Source organism: Microcaecilia unicolor, chromosome 1 (genome assembly GCF_901765095.1).
Source record: "Microcaecilia unicolor chromosome 1, aMicUni1.1, whole genome shotgun sequence".
Lineage (NCBI taxonomy): Eukaryota > Metazoa > Chordata > Amphibia > Gymnophiona > Siphonopidae > Microcaecilia > Microcaecilia unicolor.
In genome coordinates, this window is record NC_044031.1 from 730131711 (window position 1) to 730156756 (window position 25046).

The window sequence follows — 25046 nt, forward strand, 5'->3', positions numbered from 1 at the left end:
GGTGCATGCTTTGGAATTGTGCTCCGGCCCGAGGCACTGGAGGCACCAAGCGTGAGTGTCGGGCTGCGAGATTTGCCGGCCGCACCGACCACACTTTTTAAATCCGCTCGGGACCTTCGAGGACATCGATGGAAAAATCGCGTCGGCCAGGTAAAAATCGTTGATGGTGGCGGTAAAAAAGCCACAAAAAAGGAAACTCGGATGCACGGCCACAAGGCCACGACGACGGCGAAAGAAAAAGGGAAAAACAAACTCGACGGGAAGGGAGACTTCTCTACAGAATTTTTTTTTTAACACGAGGTGAAAAAGAATGCGAAAGCGCGTACACAAAGGAAATAGCGGACAAGGCTGCGAAAACGGTTTTCCGGGGCTGACAAGGAGAGGGACAAAACTCCGTCTCTCTCCAGCGCGGGAAAAACAGAAAAGTGAGCGGGAGTGCACGGGCAGGAAGATGGCCGCGCATGCACAGTGGGTGTCTACCCAGTCGTGAGAACAAGCAGCCTGCTTGTCCTCGGAGAACAAACATTTACATCAGGCGTGGAAGCTGTTCAAAAATACCATCCTGGAAGCCCAGGCCAAATATATTCCGCATATTAAAAAAAGGAGGACGGAAGACCAAATGACAGCCGGCATGGTTAAAAAGTGAAGTGAAGAAAGCTATTAGAGCTAAAAGAAAATCCTTCAGAAAATGGAAGAAGGAACCGACTGAAAATAATAAACAGCTTAAGGAATATCAAGTCAAATGCAAAGCGCTAATAAGGAAGGCTAAGAGGGACTTTGAAAAAAAGATTGCGTTGGAGGCAAAAACACATAGTAAACATTTTGTTAGGTGTATTAAAAGCAGGAAGCTGGCAAAAGAATCGGTTGGACCACTAGATGTCCAACGAGTAAAAGGGGCAATCAGGGAAGACAAAGCCGTAGCGGAGAGATTAAATGAATTCTTTGCTTAGGTTTTCACAGAGAAAGAGTTGGTTGGGATAACGGTGCCAGAAATGGTATTCGATGCTGCTGAGTTGCAGAAACTTAATGAATTCTCTGTAAACCTGGAGGATGTAATGGGCCAGTTCTACAAACTGAAGAGTAGCAAATCTCCTGGACCGCATGGTATTCATCCCAGGGTACTGACAGAGCTGAAAAATGAACTTGCGGAGTTATTGTTAGTAATATGAAATTCATCCTTAAAATCGAGCGTGGTACCGGAAGATTGGACGGTGGCCAATGTAACACCGACTTTTTAAAAAGGTTCCAGAGGAGATCCGAGAAATTATAGACCGGTGAGTCTGACGTCTGTGCCGAGCAAAATGGTATAGTATTATAAAGAACAAAATTACAGAGCATATTCAAAAGCATGGATTAATGAGACAAAGTCAACATGGATTTAGTGAAGGGAAATCTTGTCTCACCAATCTACTACATTTCTTTCAAGGGGTGAACAAACGTGGATAAAGGTGAGCCGGTTGATATTGAGGCATATTTTCAAAGCACTTAGCCTTCCAAAGTTCCATAGGTTTCTATGGAACTTTGGAAGGCTAAGTGCTTTGAAAATATGCCTCATTGTATATCTGGATATTCAGACGGCATTTGACAAAGTACCTCATGAAAGACTCCAAATGAAATTGGAGAGTCATGGGATAGGAGGTAATGCTCTATTGTGGATTAAAAACTGGTTAAAAGATAGAAAACAGAGAGTAGGGTTAAATGGTCAGTATTCTCAATGGAGAAGGGTAGTTAGTGGGGTTCCCCAGGGGTCTGTGCTGGGACCGCAGCTTTTTAACATATTTATAAATGACCTAGAGATGGGAGTAACTAGTGAGGTAATTAAATTTGCTGATGACACAAAGTTATTCAAAGTCATTAAATCGCGGAAGGATTGTGAAAAATTACAAGCGGACCTTACGAGACTGGGAGACTGGGCATCTAAACGGCAGATGACGTTTAATGTGAACAAGTGCAAAGTGATGCATTTGGGAAAGAGGAACCCGAATTATAGCTACATCATGCAAGGTTCCATGTTAGGAGTCACAGACCGAGAAAGGGATCTAGGTGTCGTCGTTGATGATACGTTGAAACCTTCTGCTCAGTATGCTGCTGCGGCTAAGAAAGCAAACAGAATGTTAGGTATTAATGGAAAACAAAAATGAGGATGTTATAATGCCTTTGTTCAATTCTGGTCGCCGTATCTCAAAAAAAGATATAGTAGAATTAGAAAAGGTGCAGAGAAGGGCGATGAAAATGATAAAGGGGATGAGATGACTTGCCTATGAGGAAAGGCTAAAGCAGCTAGGGCTCTTTAGCTTGGAGAAAAGGCGGCTGAGATATGATAGAGATCTATAAAATAATGAGTGGAGTGGAACGGGTAGATGTGAAGCGTCTATTTACCCTTTCCAAAAATACTAGGACTAGGGGGCGGTACCCAGTCAAAATAACCCCGACAAAAAAGCTCCAAACAAAAAAAAAAAGCTCCCGACATAATAGTCCCTGACATAACAGCCACTGTCAAAACAGCCTGCCCACAATATAACCCTTGACAAGTTAGCCCCCTGACAAAAGGGCCCAATCAGGCTGCCCAGAATATGGGACTGCATTTTTTTCCTAATAATCTTACCTTGCCTAGTATTAGGTGGGGTAATTCTCCTCCAAATAGCCACTTGCCCTGAAAAGGCAGTTTAACTAGATGTGACAGATGCTGTATCCACTGCCCAATGTCATAACCAGAGATATGATGACCAGAACTGAACACAATATTCAAGGTGAGGTTGCATCATAGAGCGATACAAAAGCATTATAATATTTTTGGTCTTGTTTTGCATTCCTCTCCTAATTATTCCTAGCACCCTGTTTGATTTTTTGGCCGACGCCACACAACGGGCAGAAGATTTCAGCATATCGTCTACAATGACACCTAGATCTTTGTCTTCAGTGCTGACTCCTAAAGTGGACCCTATCATCAGATAACTATGATTCGGATTATTTTTCCCAATATGCATCACTTTGCATTTGTCTACATTAAATTACATCTGCATTTGGATGCCCAGTCTTCCAGTTTGTGAAAAATTGCAGGAAGACCTTAGCGATCTGCATGCGTTTTGACAACTTCGAATAGTTTTGTGTTATCTGCAAATTTAATCACCTATCATTCCGATTTCCAGATCATTTATAAATATGTTAAATAGCCCCAATCCAAGTACAGATCATAGTAGATGATGATGGCAGAAAAAGACCTGCATGGTCCATCCAGTCTGTCCAAGACAAACTCATATGTGTATACCCTTACCTTGAATTTGTACCTGTCCTTTTCAGGGCACAGACCGTATAAGTCTGCCCAGCAGTATTTCCCGCCTCCCAACCACCAGTCCCGCCTCTCATCATCGGCTCTGGTACAGACCGTATAAGTCTGCCCTCCCCTATCCTAGCCTCCCAACCACCAACCCCTCTTCCCCCCACCTGCTCCGCCACCCAATTTCAGCTAAGCTTCTGAGGATCCATTCCTTATGCACAAGATTCCTTTATGCATATCCCACGCATGTATCCTTGCAGCACTCCACTATTCACCCTCCTCCATTGAGAAAAATAGCCATTTAACCCTACCCTCTCTGTTTTCTATCCAATAACTAATCCTTAATCCACAGAAGGCCATTGTCTCCTACTCCCATGACTCAGGAGTCTCTCATGAGGGATTTTATCAAAAGCTTTCTGAAAATCTAGATACACTACATCAACCGGCTCACCTTTATCCACGTTCATTCATGCCTTCAAAGAAATGAAGCAAATTGGTAAGGCAAGACCTCCCTTGGCTGAATCCTTGCCGACTCTGTCCCATTAAACCGTGGTTGTCAACAAGTTCTGTAATTTTATTCTTTAAAATAGTTTCCATTATTTTGCCCGGCACTGAAATCAGGCTTATCGGTATGTAATTTCCCGGATCACCCCGGGAACACTTTAAAAAAAAAAAAAATCGGTGTCACATTTGCCACACTCCAGTCTTCAGGTACTATGGACGTTTAACAGATTTCAGATCACTAGCAGCAGGTCAGCAATTTCATACTTGAGTTTTCAATACCCTAGGATGTATACCATCTGGTCCAGGTGATTTATCACTCTTTTAAACTTGTCAACTTGGCTTAGTATATCTTCCAAGTTCACTGAAATTTCTTTCAGTGTCTCTGAATCGTCATCTCTGAAAACCATTTCCGGTACAGGTAGATCTCTTACATCTTCCGTAAAGACCAAAGCAAAGAATTCATTCAATCTCTCCACTATGGCCTTGTCCTCGCGTGCTCCTTCATGATCTAAAGGTCCCATAGATTCCCTTGCAGGCTTCCTTGCTTCTGATACACCTGAAAAAAGTGTTTCATACTATGAGTTTTTGTGTCCACGGCAAGTTTTTATTCATATTTTCTTTTAGCTTTCTTCATCAATGCTTAGCATCTGGCTTGACAGTGCTTATGTTGCTTCTTATTTTCTTCAGATCCTTTTTCCATTTTTTGAAGGATGTTCTTTTGGCACTAACAGCCTCTTTCACCTCACCTTTTAGCCATGCTGGCTGTCGTTTGATCTTTTTTCCATCTTTGTTTATACATGGAGTACATCTAAGTCTGGGCTCCCACGATGGAATTTTTAAACAACGTCCATGCCTGATTTATAGTCCTAACCTTTGCGGACTATCCTTTCAGCTTCTTTTTAACAGTTTTCCTCATTTTGTCAGTCACCTTTTCGAAAATTAAAAGCTGAAAAACAGTAGATTTCCTTAGTGACTTCACTCCAGATATCAGCTCAAATTTGATCATGTTATGATCACTGTTTTCCAGCAGATCCAACTCTTATCTCTCTTAATATTCCCTGCACTCCACTAAGGATTAGATCCAAAACAGCTCCCCCTCTCATTGGTTCCTGGAGCCCAAAGACCTTGGCATATTCGGATGCTGCACCAAATCCAGTTTCTCTCCACATCCCGTGGAATTCCCAGTTTGCTCATACTGCAATAGCCTGACAGAGGCTATCAGGTCCCACAGTGGGGACACCGCTTAACTGCCTCCATGGGAGTCACCATTCACCCAGCCTGTCCAAAGCGCAGAACATGTCCCAAGCGGTGAGCCAGGATCCCTTCCCTGCACCAAAAACTTGTAGGCATCCAAGTGGTTGAGAGCCAAACTTTAGTCATATACCACTGCCAGCTGCTCTCCCCAAGCTCACAGTATCCACAAGTCTTACCACAGATTAGAAAGGCTCAGGACTGTTACTCTGTCCCACTCTCTTTTTTTTTTTTTTTTTTAAGTTTGTTGTGCTGGAACAGGAGAGCTCGACAGGAAGCATGGGAGAAGTAGGGACAGGGATCTGAAGACCTCCAGATATAATTCTGCAAACTCAAGTCACCTGCAAAGCTCAATAGGGGACCAGTTGACAAACCAGAGGCTGACAAGTGTGTCCATCCACCTGCTGGAGACAGAAATACAGAGGAGCTGGACTGGATGCCAAGAGATATATCTCAGCTCAGTTTTCAGTTCTCTATCTCTACCTGATGGTTGATGGACACAACTATCCCACAGGTTCTGGCAACAGTGGGAAGCTATGTAATGAAAGGTTTGTTTTTCTTGCCTTTTTCTTCTTGGATTTGGAAGACATTCATGAAAAAGAATGTCTGCTGGGACTTCTTCCTCTGCATTGTTTATAATTGCACTCCTTTCTACCCCTCTCTTTTGTTGACGTCGAGTCATTTACATTTTGCCAACATGCTGGTGGTGCAATTGGAGAAGTCCCTGCAGTAAGCTCTGCCCCAACGCTATTCCTACTGGAGCTGAAGGAAGGAATTTCCTCACAGAGCCATATCAGGAACTGCTCTTCTTATTTGGTGTTGGTGACACCTTCAGGATGGAGACATCAGCACCTGAATAGTTCTCTGTCAACACAAGAGATCTTTTTTCTGGAAAACTTATTCTTTACAACCATAATCTTCTGATTTCAAATCTAACTTTCTTTCTTGTGTTTAGTTGAGAAAAGAGAAGAACTGTTTATAAGAACATCTGATTTTCTGGATTTATACCAATTCCCTCTCATTTTACAAATATTCCTTTGGCTTAAACTCTTAATTTTTCAAGCACATGGACACATTCATGCACATTCTGAACAGTCACTGACTTTGTGCGACTTATCCATGCAGCGGATACAACGTTTAAGCATCTTGCAGTCACACTTTGGGCAGCATTTAAACCTGTTCTTCTCAGGCATCTTAAAAAATGTAGTCTGCCCAAGTCAGAAGCTCACATATGACTAGTTGCAAACGTGGATGAAAAGGGCCAGTAGTTACTCAGCCTCAGAAAAACTTTCTAAAGCTTTCTGTTCTTTGGGAAGCTATTCGCAAATGGCTGTATCCCAATGACATCACCCATTAAGTATGGCTGTCGCGATCCTCACAATTCATAAAGAAGGGGGTTAACGTCTAATGCTTTAAAGGCAGTGATATCTGGAAGCTGAAAAAAGCCACTTTAAGTTGCAGTTGCTGAAGCTATTAAAAAGAACACACACACACATACAGTACATATAAATATATAAGTATATATAGATATACACACACACAAACAAATATATAGGCAGCTTTAAAATCTGGTTAACACTGATGTTTGGCCCTTTTGTTTTATAGAAGAACTCTTCTCTGTTCTAAATTTGAGTCAGAAATTGCTTTAGTTCCTTTCTTTTTATGTCTGACAATATAGTGTTATAGCAGGTCATCGTACCTAGTTAAAAAACGACTGAAAAAATATATTTGTGGGGAGACGGGGTTGGTTGAGACTGTTATATATTCAGTGGTGTGCTTTAAGGAGATCCAACATTGCAGTTGTGTTCAATTTCTCATGTTATATACTTTGTTTTGTCTTATTTAAAAAAAGAGCCCACAATCAAAAAGTGAGCACTGCAACTAGAGACAAACAGCTGAGTGCAATCAAGAACAAATCAGACAGGGAGATCTGTCTCTCTCTGCCTCAGGTCAGCTTGATAAACAGAGGATTAGGAAATTTCATTTATTGATTTTAAAGTTAGCTTATACCTTTTCAACAGTAGTTCAAGGCAAGTTAATTTCAGGTACAGTAAGTAAACTGCCAATGACATTCATACTTGAAGGAGGGCACAGGGTTTAAATGTAAAGTAATAACTTTTACTCCATCTTGTTTAATAAACTTATTAGCTATTAACTGTTGAAATAAATTAGTGGTCAAGGTGAGAAACTAGATCTCTGTACTCTTTGAACAAATAATCTGAATAATTTTCTTCCTGAGAGCTCTGTGACCTCACCAAGACAGCAATAGGGGGGAGGGGGAGGAAACAGACACTGCAGCAGAAACCTGCCCATTGTAAGACGGAACCCAGCTGGTGGACGGGAGGAGATGAGAAGGGTCTCAAGAACCAGGAGCATTTCATCTGAGTGCTAGGGAGTGACACATGCGCATTACAAGACACTCACAGTTTCCTTACACAATAATCCTCTCCAATCACACTATGTGCCCCAGCAGCTATCCACCCATTCCACACACACACAGTACCCTTCCCAATTAGAAAGGATGTGTTCCATAGAGAAATAAAACGGAGTGGAAGAGACATACATCAGTATCCTGCCAGTTCCAGCAGAACCTCCTACACTCTTCAGTGGCTGACAAAATATCCGCCATGCTAGCCACAGGAATAGCAGAGCCGGTAGTGGGAAGCGGGGCTGGAGGTTGGGAGGCGGGGATAGTGCGGGCCAGACTTATACGGTCTGTGCCAAAGCCAGTGGTGGGAGGCGGGACTGGAGGTTGGGAGGCAGGGATAGTGCTGGGCAGACTTATACGGTCTGTGCCAGAGCCGGTGGTGGGAGACAGGGATAGTGCTGGGCAGACTTATACGGTCTTGTGCCAGAGCCGGTGGTGGGAGGCGGGGCTGGTGGTTGGGAGGCGGAGAAAGTGCTGGGCAGACTTATACGGTCTGTGCCCTGAAGAGCATAGGTACAAATCAAAGTAGGGTATACACAAAAAGTAGCACACATGAGTTGTCTTGTTGGGCAGACTGGATGGACCATGCAGGTCTTTTTCTGCCGTCATCTACTATGTTACTATGTTACTTTCAAATAGTCAGTGCACTCTCTCCACTCACGATGCATCCCACACATTGAGATCCTTGCCCTAGATTCTCATAGTTTGAACAGTTCTTACTTTCCAAACTGAACTGCGAAGATTCTTCACTTTCTTCATGTACAGGTGTGACAAGTTTCATTCTTAGACACAGTTTCCCATCAGCATCTGGTGCCTCTACAGAATCTATTTTCCCACCGTCTTCAGATACATCACTTGTTGCCATGGCACTCTCCACGGTGACATCACTGGGCGCCATTGTAGTCTCAGCTGACACATCACTAGTTGCCAAAGAGCTTTGTGGACAGTTTCCAGTCACTAAAAGAAATGATTTTGAAAGACACTACAGGAAAGAAATGAGAAAACATTTCTTACACCTCCCCCACTGTAGAGTGGGATTTTATTCTTGAAGCCCCACCAATGTGACGTGCAAGTCACTCTCCCCTCTCTTTTGCCCGTCTCAACTATAAATTTTCCTCTGAGCCCCATTGTGTGGCTTCAAAAGCATATTACAGTGCAACAGTTACAGGATTACAATGTAAAAATTAATCACCTCCCATCAATTCTGAATTCTCTCTAATAATAAATTGCTAAAAAGATGAGATGACATCAATAGTCATAATCAGAATACAGATTCACACTAACATTTTCCATTTGTGTTAACTTTATAAGAGTATTCTAGTAAAATAATCAAATATAATGTTGGTCCGGTAGAAAGGATATCACCTACAACTTGCATTATGACATTCATTTCTAAATATGGAGTGAAATGCAAAGCAGGCCTGTCACCTGTTGAGAAACTCACTGATAGGAGTACTGTGTCTTCTGGGTCCCAGCTTCAGTTGACCAATAAGTGGTGGAGTGACACCAGCCAGTGGCTGAATGATGTCTCCTTCTTTCGGTAAAGAAAAATGAAATGGCATTTCTGTAGAGGGATACAAACACTCTTGTGTTATCCAATGAGGTACAACAAGAGAAAAGAAACACAGATTTTTGTCCTCCTTCAAAAACCTTTTAGGTTGTGCTCTAAGGTGGAGAAATGCACAAGAGGAAACTGAATCACGAAGGGCAGCAGAGAACAAAATATGTGCAGTCTTACTTAATGCCTCAGTGAGTACTGCCATAACATTCTAACATTATCCCCCAAAAGGGAGAGACTGAAAACAAATAGAAAATGAATACCTATATGGATCAGGCTGCAACATTCTGTACTAAAACAAGATTCAGTGTTCAGAACCCATCTCCAATGCTGGTCACATGGTTTGGAAAGGCCCAGGAACAGGAGAGTAGCTACTAGTTGACCAATGGCATCGAAGATATGCCACCATTCCAGCCCTGTGCCACTTATGCTAGAATCTGGGGGGAGGTAGGGATGACAGACTGAGGGTTTAAAGGAGGATAATCCAATCCTACTCACCGCTGGAACTCTCACACAAGCTCCTGGTGGATGACTGGTCAGTTGCCCTGTCCTGTGCTTCCATTCCAAGCGGCTCGCAGTCTTTATCCTTTACTTGCATATCATCCTTGCTCTTCAGAGACATCTGGTGCTTGTTTTTCTTTGATATCACTGGCGTATTGCTTACTCTCCCTAAAGACATCTGATGCACTTGTTTGCTTTCCTGTGGTGTCACAGGTAAATCACTTAGTTTTCCTGCAGATGTCTGAGGCACCTGCTCATTTTCATGGGGTGATACTGGCACAACATCTAGTATCTCAGCATTGCCCAGTGAAGTCACTAGTACATCCTTTTTCTGTTTGTTCTCTTGGGATATGACTAGCACATCTATTCTATCCTCTGCAGAAACTCCTTGCTGCTGCTTCTCCTCCTCCCCAAGTTCACCTGGAACATCCAGTATTTGACCTGTTGGCAAATGATGTTGTTGGTTTTCCTTGGATGCATCTGGAGACTCTTTCAATTTCCCAACAGATACTAAACGCTGCTGTTTCACTTGTGGCATTGACAAATCAGGTGCATTTTTCTTCCGATTCTCCTGCAGCATCAATTGGTTCTCTTTAGGCATCAAATGCTGCTCTTGTTTCTCCTGCCTATCCAATTTGTCCAAATGCTCTGGATACTGCTGGGTCTCCTGACATGAAACTGAGACAAAATTTTCCACAGGCAGCAGATGCTTTTGGTTCTCAAGACATGGCATTGGCACATCATCTATGTTTTCTGTAGACAGCGAATGCTGTTGGTTCTCCTGGCACATTTCAAGTACATCAGGTGCTCTTTCTAAAGGTAATGGGCCCTCTTGCTGCTGGGGTTCTAGTAGGTTTTCTTGCAGTGGCACCGGCTGCTGGCTTTCCTCTGAAGTCACCAACCTATCGTCCACTCTCTGCTTTTCTTTTCCTTCTAGGGTATCCTGTATGTCATTCATTTGCTTTGCACATGGAAGCTGCAGCTGCTGAGAAGTTGGCACCAGCGCTAAATGATTTCTACCCTCTCCATCCCTTTGTCCTTTTGATGTCTCTAAATGTGTTTTAGCACAGGTCTCATTCCCAAAATCAGTCTCTACTATGTCCTGGGCATTTGTACCCACTGGATTTTCAACAGACTCTACCAGAATAGGCTGTCCATGAATACTGGCGAGTTTTGGCATATCCTCTAGTGATGTCTCTTTGGGTGTATTTTCTCCGTTTCCTTTGAAGATAATGCTGGATGATCCTGCATCTTCTGCTTTACAATACCCTGATCTCTCCAAACCCTGGTTCCTTCCTGACTGCTTATTCTTTGATGAATCTTTAGCAGATGTTCCACTGTCCACCTCCATGGATTCTGGTGCCTGATTGACTGCTGTAAGAAACACACCCTGAGATTGAGTCTGGGACAGACTGAGATGAAGATTAGCATCCTCTTCCATTAGTTTCTCATCAGCCTGCCCTTCTTCTGCTCCCTCCTCTTTCTCACATGGAGTTTCAGGAACTTCTTCAACAGATGAACCTTCTTCTGACAAGTTTTCCACAGGAGGATTTTGCTTAACTTCTTTGGGAATATCCTGATCCAAAACATTCAAGGAGGACACAGAATGTAAGGATGAATTTTGAACTGATTGCCTTTCATAATCACCTGTAAGATCAATACAAATCTCTGGCACTGAATGAGATGTCACTCTACAGACATTGACAGCATCTTCTGGTGATGCAGGTTTTTCATACAACACAGACTCACTATCTTCCGTTAGCCTAAGGCTTAGACTTTGACTAGCAGTAGAGTCCTGGTCAGCCTCCAAAGTTTCACATTTTTGTTCCATCTCTTCTATCTGGGTGGCTTCAGTGTCATTTGCTTTTTGTGCATTTCGCTCCTCTGCATCAACTAAAGATTCATTGAGCTCATTTACTGAGAGCTGAAATTTACAAGAATCACCTGCCACAAGGTGTAATGTTGAGGTCTCAATTTGGATCTTAGAGCTTGCTGATGAAGTAGAGATGCACTCCAGATCAACAGCCTTTTCTTCTTTGTTTGAACCCTCCTCGATGCTTGGAGTTGGAACAAACAAATCCTAAGACATAGTGGAAAAAAAAAAGACTAAAAAACACTGCATGACTTAAATACATATGTCTACTCGTGCTATAGAAATTAGTACATTGCTTTAGTCACACCGAGCTACATTAGGTAAAAAGTGCTATAGACAACTCCATCCTCAGCCCAAGCAGGTTGCCCATCTTACAATGAACAGACATACTCATTCCTACCATCCTAAAAACATAATAATCTCACACACACCCTCAGAAATAATCACCACAAAAGGAATGCCTACATGGGAGAATTCAGGTTGTGATGGAACATGAAAAGCAGGAATGAAGGCTGGTGCATTCAGACACACTGGAGTTGAAGCCTGTGGGAAGGCTTGAGATCTTGCATTAACTGGAAGATTGTCCGTTTCCATTGGTTCCTCTTCATTCTGTTTTTCCTTTATCTGATCAGCATCTTCTGAAGGTGCAGATGTGTCCATTGGTTCACGCCCTTAAACATACAAAAAAAATAAAAATAAAATTACATCTACTGCAATGTTAAGAATTGGACAACAGTTGATGTATTTCTTTTTAGGTCTAAACAATCATCAAGTTTAGAAAGACCCAATAATTAGTCCTTCCTTATTTCCCTCTCTTCCCCAAATACACATAGTCCATTATCAATAAAGATAAGCCCCTATCCACCATAACCAATAATAAATTTCCCGTGCATCAATTTATCACATGCAAACTTAATGCCATGATCTAAAATATATATAAACACTATCTGCTCAAATCCCACCACAGTGTAAGCCATACAGTAACCAGAATTAAGCCAGGAGTTTCTCTTTTCCATTTATTAAAGACAAGAATCTTTTACCATACAGTTTTTGGTTCCCTTAACTGAAAAAAATATTGTGTTATATAATCATCCTTTTCTTTTCTCCATTTAAAACAAATAAAAAATAAGGACCTACAAAAACAGGGACCCGAGTCTCAAGAAGGTCAATTCTTAGACTTCTTCTATATATATATATATATATATATATATATATATATATATATATAAAAGGCACCTCCAACGTTCCAATAAAGCCTCAAACCGGAAACTTGAGGCGCCAGAGATATCCAGTTTGGCCTGCAGTCAGTGTAGCTCCGCCCTCGCGTCAAAACGCGATGATGTAGAGGGAGGGGCGGGCCTGCAGTGTAGCTCCACCCTTGCGTCAAAACGCGACGACGTAGAAGGCGGGGAAGGCACAACGCACGAGTTCCACAGATTCTGTGACAGCAGCGGGGAGTCCCACACATTCAGTGACAGCAGCGGGGAGAGCGCTGCGAACTTTAATCACAAACTCGCAACCAAGTGACTGAGGGAGGGAGAGGGGGGTGTGGAAATCAGAAGGGAGGGACGAAGGAGGGGTCTGGAACTCGGGAGGGAGGGAGGATGGTGGGGGGCGGGGGATTACCTTGCTAGTGCCCGTTTCATTTTTATCCGAAACGGGCATTTCTCACTAGTACATACATAAAAAGCATTTTATCCACATATAAAATCAGCTATCTGAAAGTTTTCCACCTGGGACATGTTTAATCAAAGAAAGTATGTGAATAGATTGAACTAAGGTGCTCATTTTCAAAGCAAATAGGTTGCTATGGGGCTCATTTTCAAAGCACTTACACTTACAAAATTACATAGTAACCCTGTGGAACTTGTGTTTTGAAAATATACCTCTATAAAACTTTGTAAGTCTGTGTGCTTTGAAAATGAGCCTTTAAATGTGTCGCAAGACTGAGTTTTTATAATTCTGTGTTGCCCCAGGTCCTCCCAAGACAACCTTTTAAATATTCCAACCTACTTAGGCTAAACTTGCAATACAGACCAAATTCATGATCCACTCTTCTGTCCAAAGGCATTAACTCTTGCTTATCCAGGCAACAATTTTTAATCAAGTATTTCCTAGTCCTTTCTTTGTAAAAATATTAAATCTCTATGTTTCATTGAGTAAAAGAACATATACTCTGATAAGGTACATCCAGAATACCCTCAGCAGCAGTAAGGGAGAGAGAGAGAACATGAACCTGTTTTTTAATAATAGACACCAGACCTTGTCCTAAAACAGCCAGACCCTCCACTCTTGAATAAGTCCTAGTATTTCTGATCCACATTGCCCTCAAATATCACCCTGAATTCTAAATAAGGGATAAAGAGAACAGGTGAATATAAAAAAGGAAAAATGAGAGGATGCAAAAACAAGTACTTCAGTAAAAGCATAAAGAAAAATTATAAAAGTGAATACAGAACAAGAAAATATATCGAACAGTAAAAATAACATGCATATGAAGGGGGAAAAAAAACAGTTACCTTGTTCTGGTCCTTCTGCTTCCTGCTCTGTAGGAGAGCTGGGAACCATGATAGGGGTTGGCTGGAAAACATCAGGAGAACGGGCAACCATGACCGAGGAACTCCTATAAAAGTAGACTGGGTTATCTGATATTATCTGCTGTATTTTACAAGTTCCATGCTCTTAAAGTTGATTTTTTTTTTCTAAAAGTTAGAATGAGTCAACCAAAACCCTGTCCCCCCCGAAAATATTCTAATCCTAGCACTGTGGCTAGTGACAAGCCCACACTCAGTAAAATGAGTACAAATTAGTTCTCAAAAAATTGTCTTACCAGTACAGAGTGATGAAAAAGTAGCATGGAAAGACCTAAATTAAAAAGATTATTTTCCTTGCTCTTACTAGGTGAAATTTGGTCTTACTAAATTTCCTGTCCTTCAGACCTATCAAGCCAGTCCAGAACCTATGGGTTACACCTATAAACCAGCAGCTGAAAGACAGAGATCAATCACTTCTGATATAAAAGGGTATTATGCAGTTCCAACTCAGCAGTATTTCTTTAACACATAAATGTGAATGAAAAAAAAAATCACCTTCTCTCTGATGGGAGGAATCTGGGTCCCAGGAACAAAAGATCAAACATGAAGGATAAACTATATTACAAATTATCTACCTTTTCATTAGCAACATGAAAAAATAAAGCAAATAAACTGAGGGAAGGACTAGAGACTGGTCTAGTAGGATTCAAGGAAAGGAAATTAGCAGGTAAGACCAAAATGTTCACCTTCCTTATTGTTCCTATTAGACTAGTCCAGAACCAATGGGATGTAACATAACTTCAGAATGAGGATTCTCCAACCCCTGCTGTAAATATTCTGACACCATATGCAGTCTCCTCCCTGACACAAACACCCAGCTAGTAGTGCTTAGTAAAGGTATGCTCAACTCTATCCAAGAGGCACCCTTTGATGAGTGTGCCTTCAAACCTTATGGAGGTGTACAGCCTTGAGGATATATACTAATAAAAACATTTCATTAAGCCAACAAGCAATGCTGGCCTTTGATGTCGCTAAAACCTTTTCTATTCCACTTAACAGGACAGTTTGACCTTTAAATATCAATACCTCCAAATCTCAGACCAATATATTTTTGATACTTCTCAGTTGATGTTGTTTCTGAGTAATAAGATTGTTATTGATAGTCAGGCTCCTCTTTAGGCTGTGGCACTGCCTCTGTCGTAGGGGCAATAACTTTCATTTTAGTTTAAATCTAGTTCTAGGATGTCTTCTTCTTCTAATCTTAACTTATGTTATCATTGTTTACATTGGATCTCTCATTTCCTTTGTATCTCGAGGACTTGTGATAAAGGAAAAAATATTTCTGGTCATTATTTTTTCACTGTAAATTGATTTATTTCCATAAGGTTTTCTGTACAAGTTATATAATAAGCTTGGTTTATAATTTTGAAAAATTTCAATAAAGAAAACAATGAATTAAAAAAATTGTTACCTCTAAAATAACAGAAGGTAGCCCATTGCACATCTAGGAAACAGGGGGGAAAAAACAAACAAAAACCTCTTCTCAGTTTTACTATTGTTCAGGAAAGTGGAATGCAAAGTTAGTTTGCATAAAGCAGACACCACTTTCAGCAAAAAGGAGGAAGTACACAAATAAACATTTTGGATTCAGAAAAATATAATAGAAAGAGCTATTAACATGGTAAAGCCTGCAACTCCAAAATTAATCTGCTGAAGTCCTTAAGAGTCGCATTGTCTTGAACAGTTCAAAGGATGCCAGTCCGAGAACTCTGCATGCTAAATTCAGGTCCCACTTAGGGCAAGACAGCCACACTGGAGGTCGAAGGTAAGTGAAATATTTCAGGAAACAAACCACATCTGGATGCAATGTAGCCCCTATAGCATGCCAAGGTTGCCAACTAACCTTGAATGAACCAACTGCAAAATATTTCTTGTGTTCCTCTTGCACAAGGGAAAGAAGATTGAAGAGGTGGTCTTTGATGAGCACCAAGCAAAAAAAAAAAAAAAAAAAAAACTCCAAGCTACCACACCTGCAACAAGGTCATAATTACCATTTCTGTATAACCCTTTTACTGCAGCCTTGCCCTTTCAAGGGCTAAGCCATAAGATAACTGAAATAGATTCTCCGTGACTATCAGCCCCTGAATCAGAAATCAGAAGGCCTCTTTCCTGTGGAAGTTTGAGAGCTTGACCCAACCCGTGACTAATGACATCCATGTAGTATGCTCTTCTGGGTCAAACTGGCACCACTAGCATAACCAACCAGCAGCAGCCAAGGTAGGAATCTGTACAAAATTCCTCAAAAAAGCTAAGGCTGAACCAGGTATCCAGACCCATCGCTTCCCCTGACTATAGAACTGCATTTTTGCTAGCTGATACGAGATCCTTAATCAGCAAGGCCCAGCATTCCCAGATAAGCATGAAGGCTTATCCCAAGACCGGGACACCTCAGACCCCAGAAGCTCGACTAGACCCAGGGGGCCACGCCAGGAGCCAATCAATCCAGAGCTGCACAGATATGACCATTCACCTGCTAGATAGAGAGAATACTGAAGTTAAGGTGACTGCACATGATCACATATAGTAAACCTCTGAAGTTCTCTATCTCCACCTGCTGGTAGAGGGACATAACCCACAAATCTCTGGATTGATCTGTGGGACGCTATGGAATGCCCATTACATGAGCTACAGCACCACAAGGTGTACCTCAGCCCAGCACAGCAGCGTTGCCTAGTGCACTACTGCCACATTTGTTTCAACCCCTGTTGGTGGCATATATCAGATAGGAGCAACTCAAAAGCTCTGTATAGCTTATTTCAGGCAGTCTATTAATCAAGACACTGCTGCTTTCAACCATTTCCCTTGGGCCATCCAATTCTGCCAATGGGTGCCCCAGTCACTCAGGTTGGTATCCATTGTCACTTTTACCCAAGCAGATATCTCAAATACCATACCCTTCAACTTCTGCAGCAACAACCACCACCTAAGACTGGTTCACACCGAAAGCTGTCCATGGCAAATGATTCTTGTAGCTCAGGCTTGTTCAAACTTAAAAATCAGGGGATACATTTTATATTTTGCAACATTTAGAGGGCCGAAAACATGCACTGTCGTATTTTGCTGCATCACTCAAACAGTGGCAAAATACAACAGTCCATTATCCCCTCCCCAGCCCCTCAGCCTTCGCCCACTTTCTCTTCATTCACCTGGCTTCAGCTGCATTAAAAACAGCAGGATTCTTGCTTTTCCATCACAACTTAGCTCTCTGCAAGCTAGACCTTCAAGAGACAAGGGGAAAAAAATGCCACCCCAATTGCAACAGTAGAAAGGGGTGCTTCAACAGAGCAGAAGTGGAAGAAACCAAAATTTGAGCACAACAACTCAATAACTCCTCCTGTCCAAATAAGTTATCCAACAGTTACAAGAAGTTTCTCTAAGATAAACCTAGCTCGGAGGCATCACACAGCAGTTATGTAGGCTATGAGATCTTCTACAGCCCACAGATCTGCAGCACTTAAACTCGTACTAATCATCTGCCTCCAATGCTACAGGATATCTTTTTCAGTTTACTTATAATCAGTCTTTTATTTAATCAAAATTTTAATTTTTTTCTTTTTTCAATTTACTTATGAACAGTCTGATTCAATATTTTAAATTTTCTAAAATAAAATGCTTTTTTGTAAAAAAAAATAATAATAAATAAATACAAGAATCAGCAATACCAGTACTTAACTGACACAATGATCACCCAGAGCTGGAAGTGCTGAGCCTCCCCACTATGAAACAGGCATGGCGTTTCAGTTCCACAGAACCTGTTTCTAGGGTAGTTTCAAAATATGTCGCTGAATGACACTACAGCCGTATCACATGCACGACAACCTTCAAAAAACGCTAAGGCCCATTGTTGTGCTCAAATTTTGGTTTCCCCCACTTCTGCTCTAGTGAAGCGCCTCTCTGCAAGTTTGAGCCATACAGTGCCAGAAGTTCAGGTTAGCCTCGTGATTTCAAGTCTCAAGACCTGAAACCATGAGATCAACCCAAACTTCCAGCACAGTGTGGCTCATGCTTACAGAGAGCCAAGTTGCGGCAGAAAAGAAGGAATTCCACTGTAAGCACCACAAGAATTGCCAAGTTTGACGGCCAGAAAAAAAAAAAGCACTTGGTGGGTTGGGTTCCGGCCTGAAGGCTACAACAGGCTGGACAAGCCTGTTGTAGCTCTACGGTTGAGCCAACCAGCAGCTCATCAATGACCACTGTAGCTGGTTAATGTGGGAATGAGCTATAGTCACCATTAGACCCTAGGACCTACATACAAAACCATGCTTGAGGAGCTGCTGTCAACAATCTCTTGAATTTGGGGCCAAGAGCTTCAAAATCTGCTGCATGGGAAAGAAAGGTTTGATGTTGTGTTCAACTGGGCTTCCAAATACTCCATGCACTGAGAGGGCCTCAGAGAGCTTTTCTGAACATTCACTATCACACCACCCACCCTAGAGACTGCAGCAGCTGTACTACTCGAAGGGTGGCTTACCTGCTCTCCTCTTCCAACTTGGCTTTTATTAGACAGTTGTCCAGATCTAGATGGACCAAGACAAATGTGGACTGCTGCCATGACCACCATCATCTTTGAGAACGTGTGTGGGGCCGTAGCCAGACCAAACAGTAGGGCCAGAAACTGCTAGTGAATATCCAGAATTCCAAACTGCAGAAACTTCTGATGTGGCTGCCAAATTAGTATGTGAAGATGCACGTTTCCTTGAGATCCAAAGATGCAAATCTTTCCTTAGTGCATGGCTGTGCATGGCTGCAATGATGGACCATGTCATTTCCATCCAGAAATGTGGAACCTAAAGAGGTCAATTTGACTCCTTTTATATTGAGGATAGGGTGGAAGGAAACTTCCTTCTTTGGTACAGTGAAGTAAGATAGAGTACCCTCCCAACCTCCACTGTTCCTTAGGGACAAGAGTAATGGCCTTCAACTCAAATAGGTGCTTTGGACCACTACCACCTTTGTGGGAGCCTGGCAGGGCAATACTAAAAATGAACCTTCAAGACATTGATAAAATCAGCTTGCAGTCATGCCAGACCATAGCCATCATCAACTGGTCAGACGTTATTTGGGCCCACTTCTGAAAAAAATTGGCTAATCGGCCTCTGACATACAGAAACCTGCTACTCATCATTAGGGAACCCTGGAGAAGTCTGGGGCTTTAGATTCCTGGCCATCCGCATTTCTGTCAGAACAGAAGGACGCTCTAGACTGAAACTTAGAGCTTTGAAAGAAGCTGTACCTGCCAGGATAGATCACACTTTAATTTCCAAAACTGTGCTCTACTAGAACCAAAATATGAGGGCTTATCCTCCAGCAATCTGTGGGGTTTCACTTCCTTCACATCCTTCTCTGGATTCTTCAGATTGTCACCAAACAGCAGCTTTTCCTGAAAGGGAAGCCTGCTGAGCCAGGCTCCTGAAGTTGTTTATGCAAATCAATTTCAAAGCCGCAACAGCTACAGGGCTGAGACTAAGATAACTATGTCCCTGGATAAGGCTCAAATAAAGACATCCAACCAAAGATCGATACTGTTCACCAAAATTGATAATCTCAAAAATACCAAACTGAACAGTTTAATTGTGTTTGCGAGGGAAAAGTCTCAACTTTACGGCAACAACTTTAAACTGTTATGTTGCACGTACAAAAAGTCATCATAGACTCAAAAACCCTTGTGTAATATTTTTTTAGTAATTTTTCAAAATTATAAAAGTTCATATATTGGTGAGTCAATTAGACTGAGAAAAAAATATATATATATGTGATCTGTAACTCTATCAATTCTCAATGACTCAAATGCACTTATCGTGCAACTTCACACTCCAGCTTGCCAGATGATTCCAACGGTCCCGTTTCGTTCATCTTCCTCAGGGAACCACGCAGCAAAGAGTTTTAAAATCGCTGTATCTAGATCTAGATGTTTCTCACTATACATGAAAATAATTAGCGTCTAGTAGCGCTTTAGAAATGATAAGTAGTAGTAGTAAAATAAGAGCAGTGTTTCTGTATTCTTGGCACTGCCCCCTGCCAGGAACAAAATCTGGGTACTGGTGTAGAAAGGGGAACAGGAACAAGCAGTAGTAATGGCATGCATACATAGGAATACAAGATAATCTGTGTGTAAAATAGGCAAATATTCTAGTGTTCTAGTGGAGGAGTGGCCTAGTAGCCGGAGCACTGGTCCTGCAATCCAGAGGTGGCCAGCCCAAATCCCACTACCGCTCCCCGTGATCCCGGGCAAGTCACTCAACCCTCCAATGCCTCAGGCACAAACGACTGGGCTCATAAAGACCCTTAGCCCCCAACTCAGGTTTCTGGACATAGTAGTAAGCTCCTTGAACCTTCTTTGAAAAGATTGCCCTTTTCTTACATAGGATCTAATCCTGTGTAAGAAAAGGGATCCCCTGCTTCCGGGACCCCTACCAGCTCTTCTGACCCACTTGAAACTCCACCAGGGAAAAATCAGGGTCCTGCAAACAAACACTCTAACACGATTGACAACAAAACTGTTCATGGATGTCCTTCAATGCCTGCTGACAAAGAGGGGCATTTTCGAAAGAAACGTCTAAATCAGAATTTGGACGTTTTACAAAGACGTCCAAATTCCGAACAGGAAAGGAGGTCATTTTCGAAGTAGATGGATGTCTATCTTTTGCGTTCAAAAATACTATGGATGTTTTGAGATTTAGATGTCTTTGTTTTTTGGCCATTTTCAAAAAGAAAAAAAAAAACCATCCAAGTGTAAAATGTCCAAAATCAAGCCATTGGGACGTAGAAGGAGCCAGCATTTTTAGTAGACTGGTCCCCCTGACATCTCAGGACAGCAATAGGGCACCCTAGGGGGCACTGCACTGGACTTCACAAAATGCTCCCAGGTACACATCTCACCATTGTTCCCTTACTTTGTCTGCTGAGCCCCCACAAAACCACTACCATAGCCCTTACTGGTGAAGGGGGCACCTATATGTGGGTACAGTGGATATCAGGTGAGTTTTGGAGGGCTTGCAGTTTCCTCCACAATTGTAACAAGTAGGGAGTGGTAGGAGTCTGGGTCCACCTGTCTGCAGTGCACTGCACCCACTACTAGACTACTCCAGGGACCTGCATGCTATTCTGATGGACCTGAGTATAACATCTGAGGGTGGCACAGAAGCTGGCAAGTAATGTTTTTCATCACATTTTGGGGGGGGGGGGGGGGGGGGTTTGGGAGGGGGTTAGTGACCACTGGGGGAGTAAGGGGAGGTAATTCCTGATTCCTTCCAGTGGTCATCTGGTCATTTGGGGAATCTTTTTGAGCCTTATTCATAATATCAAACATACCACCACCGTGGAAAGCTACCTGTGAAGTATCTCAAGGATCACCATCGCCACCAATACCCTTTAACATGATGATGATCCCACTAGCAAAGTCCATATCCAACCGAGGCCTCAACCCATTCATCTATGCAGATGACGTCACAATCTACATCCTCTTCAGTCATGACTTTGACAGAAATAACCAATTAAATCAATGACGGACTGAACATCATGAACTCCTGGGCAAATTCATTCCAACTGAAACTGAACACTGAAAAAACACACTGCCTCATCCTCTCATCTCAACATAACAAGTACAAACCCACAACCATAAACACCCTAGAACACACCCTCCCTACCTCAGACAGCCTAAAAATACTTGGTGTCACAATTGATCGCAACCTTACCCTCGAGAACCAAGTAAACTCCTTAATAAAGAAAATGTTCTATTCAAAGTGAAAACTTAAACGAATAAAACCTTTCTTCCCGAGGGAAATCTTTTGAAACCTAATACAATCAATGGTCCTAAGCCATGCAGATTACTGCAACGCAATCTATGCAGGATGTAAAGAACTCGCAAAAAAACTCCAGACCGCCCAAAACCCAGCTGCCAGGCTGATATTTGGTAAATCACGTTTCGAAAGTGCTAAACCCCTCCGAGAGAAGCTGCACTGGCTCCCAATCAAAGAACGTATCATCTTCAAAATCTGCACCTTTGTCCACAAAATTATCTACGGCTTAGTCCCAGGATACGACAGACCTCATAGATCTACCAACCAGAAACAGAATCGGACCATCACGATCATACCTAAACTTACACTACCCAAATTGCAAAGGACTTAAATACAAAACAACTTACGCATCCAGCTTCTCCTACGTAAGCGCACAACTATGGAATGGACTCCCAAAAGCTGTAAAAATAATTCATGACCATCTAAACTTCAGAAAATCACTAAAAACCAACCTCTTCAAAAAGGCTTACCCCACCGATCCAACGTAAATCCCAACACCCAGCAACACAGCACAACCAATGATCATAATGGACAAAATACAATCTTCATCCCCTTCGACCTTCAAGGTGCCCGACACACACCTACCTCATTCGACCACAATACAACCTTGTATTTGTTATCAACCGACTGGTGAACGCCTTTACGGTATTATGTAAGCCACATTGAGCCTGCAAATAGGTGGGAAAATGTAGGGTACAAATGTAACAAATAAATAAAAACAGGTCTAGCTCAAAACGTATAAGTTTTAGTCCTGGACGTTTTTGCTTTGTTCTATTATGGCTGAAAGATGTCCAAGTCTTAGGAACGCCCAAGTCCCGCCCTGAACACGCACCTGGCATGCCCCCTTGACATTTGGACATCCTTCTGATGGACTTCAGAGAAAGACGTCCAAAAAGAGATTTCGATAACACTGATTTGGACGTTTCTGTGAGATAAACGTCCAAATGCTGACTTATGTCACTTTTTGGATGTCTATCTCTTTCGAAAATAAGCCCGAAAGTGATCGCCATTCCCATGTGTGAGAAGAGTGGCGTTCTATATAAAAGTGGTGCTAAGTGCTTTCTCCAGAGCTGCAGCCATGCCTCTGCTTTTGCTCAGTCTCCTAAATGTACACCCCATGGCACAAACTACACTGCACCTATGCACCCTTTTCAACAGTGACTCCATGTGCATGTTGCTGGTAGACTATACTGTTGAGATCTGCTCCAGTGTGTACAAATATCCTGTCCAAGCACCTCAGCATGCTCCTAGCACAAGGCAAGACTGGTTCATACCACCCAAGCTCCCCTGGGCCAACCCAGACCGAAATTCTGCCCCATAATGGCAGCTACTCCCAGCACTGGTTCCCCTGAAGAAGTTGATCACGTTCCTCTTGCTACTTAAAAAATCTTTAAAAAATAAATAAATAAATAAATAGAAAGGTCCTTGTGTGTGAGTGTGGGGGGGGGGGGGGGGGGGGGGGGGGAGAGAAGAGAGAGAGAGAGAGAGAGAGAGAGAGAGAGAGAGAGAGAGAGAGAGAGAGAGAGAGAAAGAGAAACCTAAACTCCTTTAGGTGTCTCCATATCTGTGGACCTCACACAGGTCTCTGGATTCTGCGTCCGTCTTTCAGGCTTAACTGGTTAACTAATTCTCCAACTGATACAAAAAACAGTCCAGAACCACTGCACTGTATTCACATCACCATACTAGAGACAAAAATAATGTTCAGCTGGGACTGCTTGGTGCTTTATATAGGGCAGAAATAGCAAGTAATTGGTCTCCAATTCCCATTTACTGGTCGATGAGCATAATCGATTAGTTCTAGTAGGTACATTAAGGAAGTGTCCTTTCAAAGACATGGTCAAGAGTCAGGAAAAACCAGATACTATGCTACCTGAAGATTCAATGGTAGCAAAGCAGAAAATAAAATATAGGAAATCTTAAAATTCCTTTTCTTCGTTGATAAGTAAGATTAAAAAGGCAAGGATATGACGTGCAACTTGAAACAGAAAAAAGCCTCTGTGGAAGTTTAAATTTAAATCTCGGAGCTATGAATAATTAAATCCCATAAGCTGGTTCCTTCCTGGTTGTTAAAAAAAGGACTATTGAATAAAATTGACCAAAATTTTACTAGCCATTAATAATAATAATAAAAAAGTTACCCTACCAATATACTAATGGTTGGTGCTTACTGTGAGGGACTCTCCGAAACAAGAGACATCTGCCCCGAGAGATGCAAGACACGTAGACTGTCAGCAGGAGTCGAGACGAAAGAACTATGACTCTCCGCCTTGGATACTACTACACTGTCATCTGAACCTATTTGGAATAAAAGAAAAACACAAGAGATCTCTCAAAAGCGGAAAAATAAGCAGACCTGATAAGCCACATGTAAACGTCTGCCACAGCAGCTCACTCAAATCATGCAATTAGCTGTTCCAGATTTTTCCTATTACCCATGGGAAATAGACCATAACATTCCGATTTCAATGGCCCAAATTTTGCCCCACATTATTTCTAACCTGTTGTGTTCTGCCCAAACATATCTTCTTGCGATGAAACAACTGCAGACTCCTCTGGATCCTGCCCAGTTGACACCTGGTCTGGCTGCCCTCCCCGAGGTAGTCCATGAAGAGATACTTCTTTTCTGACCTTGTCCTGCTCAGTGGAGATTCTAGGTGAGGCAGGTGTGAACTCCAACCTAAGCAATTTATAAACATGACTGTCTTTAGTATAATGCTATCTTAGTGTGTGTGTAAATCAAGCCTCCATTAGATTTACGCATTTTTCAAAAGTCAGTGCTTATATGTTGTACGCTAAGGAGATGTTTATTGATGGGGCTAGGGCATGAGTATTTATTTTATTTATTTTTATTTATTTATTGCATTTGTATCCCACATTTTCCCACCTATTTGCGGGTTCAGTGTGGCTTACAATACATTGTGAATAATAGAAATACAGTTGGTCATAATACGATTATGGGTACATTGTGAAGAGTTGTGGGAAGACAAAGTCAAAATATCATCTAGGAATAGAAACAATGGAATGTGACAATGGGGAAATGATAGGGCGATAGGACAATAACGAAAGGATATTAGGGTGTAACAGTTTTATCTGTGAGTGTGATTTTAAGTGTGGTGAAAGTATGGGGAAGAGAATTCAGAAGAGAGTGAATTGGTGCTTTTCTATAGTGTGTGTGAATTCATGTGTTTTGGTCCTTGCAGTAGGTGTTCTCGAAGAGATGAGTCTTCAGTAGTTTGCGGAAGTCGGTTAGTTCGTAGA

General features: G+C 42.1%; 1 protein-coding gene across 1 annotated transcript in view; it reads right to left on the reverse strand.

The window, feature by feature from the left end:
* TP53BP1 (tumor protein p53 binding protein 1) overlaps positions 1 to 25046 on the reverse strand; it is a 154286-nt gene that overhangs the window by 85644 nt on the left and 43596 nt on the right. Inside the window, 7 exon segments of the mRNA XM_030189634.1 lie at positions 8181 to 8417; positions 8905 to 9024; positions 9517 to 11599; positions 11858 to 12063; positions 13912 to 14015; positions 23957 to 24083; positions 24287 to 24465. Of these exon segments, the coding sequence (XP_030045494.1) occupies positions 8181 to 8417; positions 8905 to 9024; positions 9517 to 11599; positions 11858 to 12063; positions 13912 to 14015; positions 23957 to 24083; positions 24287 to 24465 (3056 nt within the window).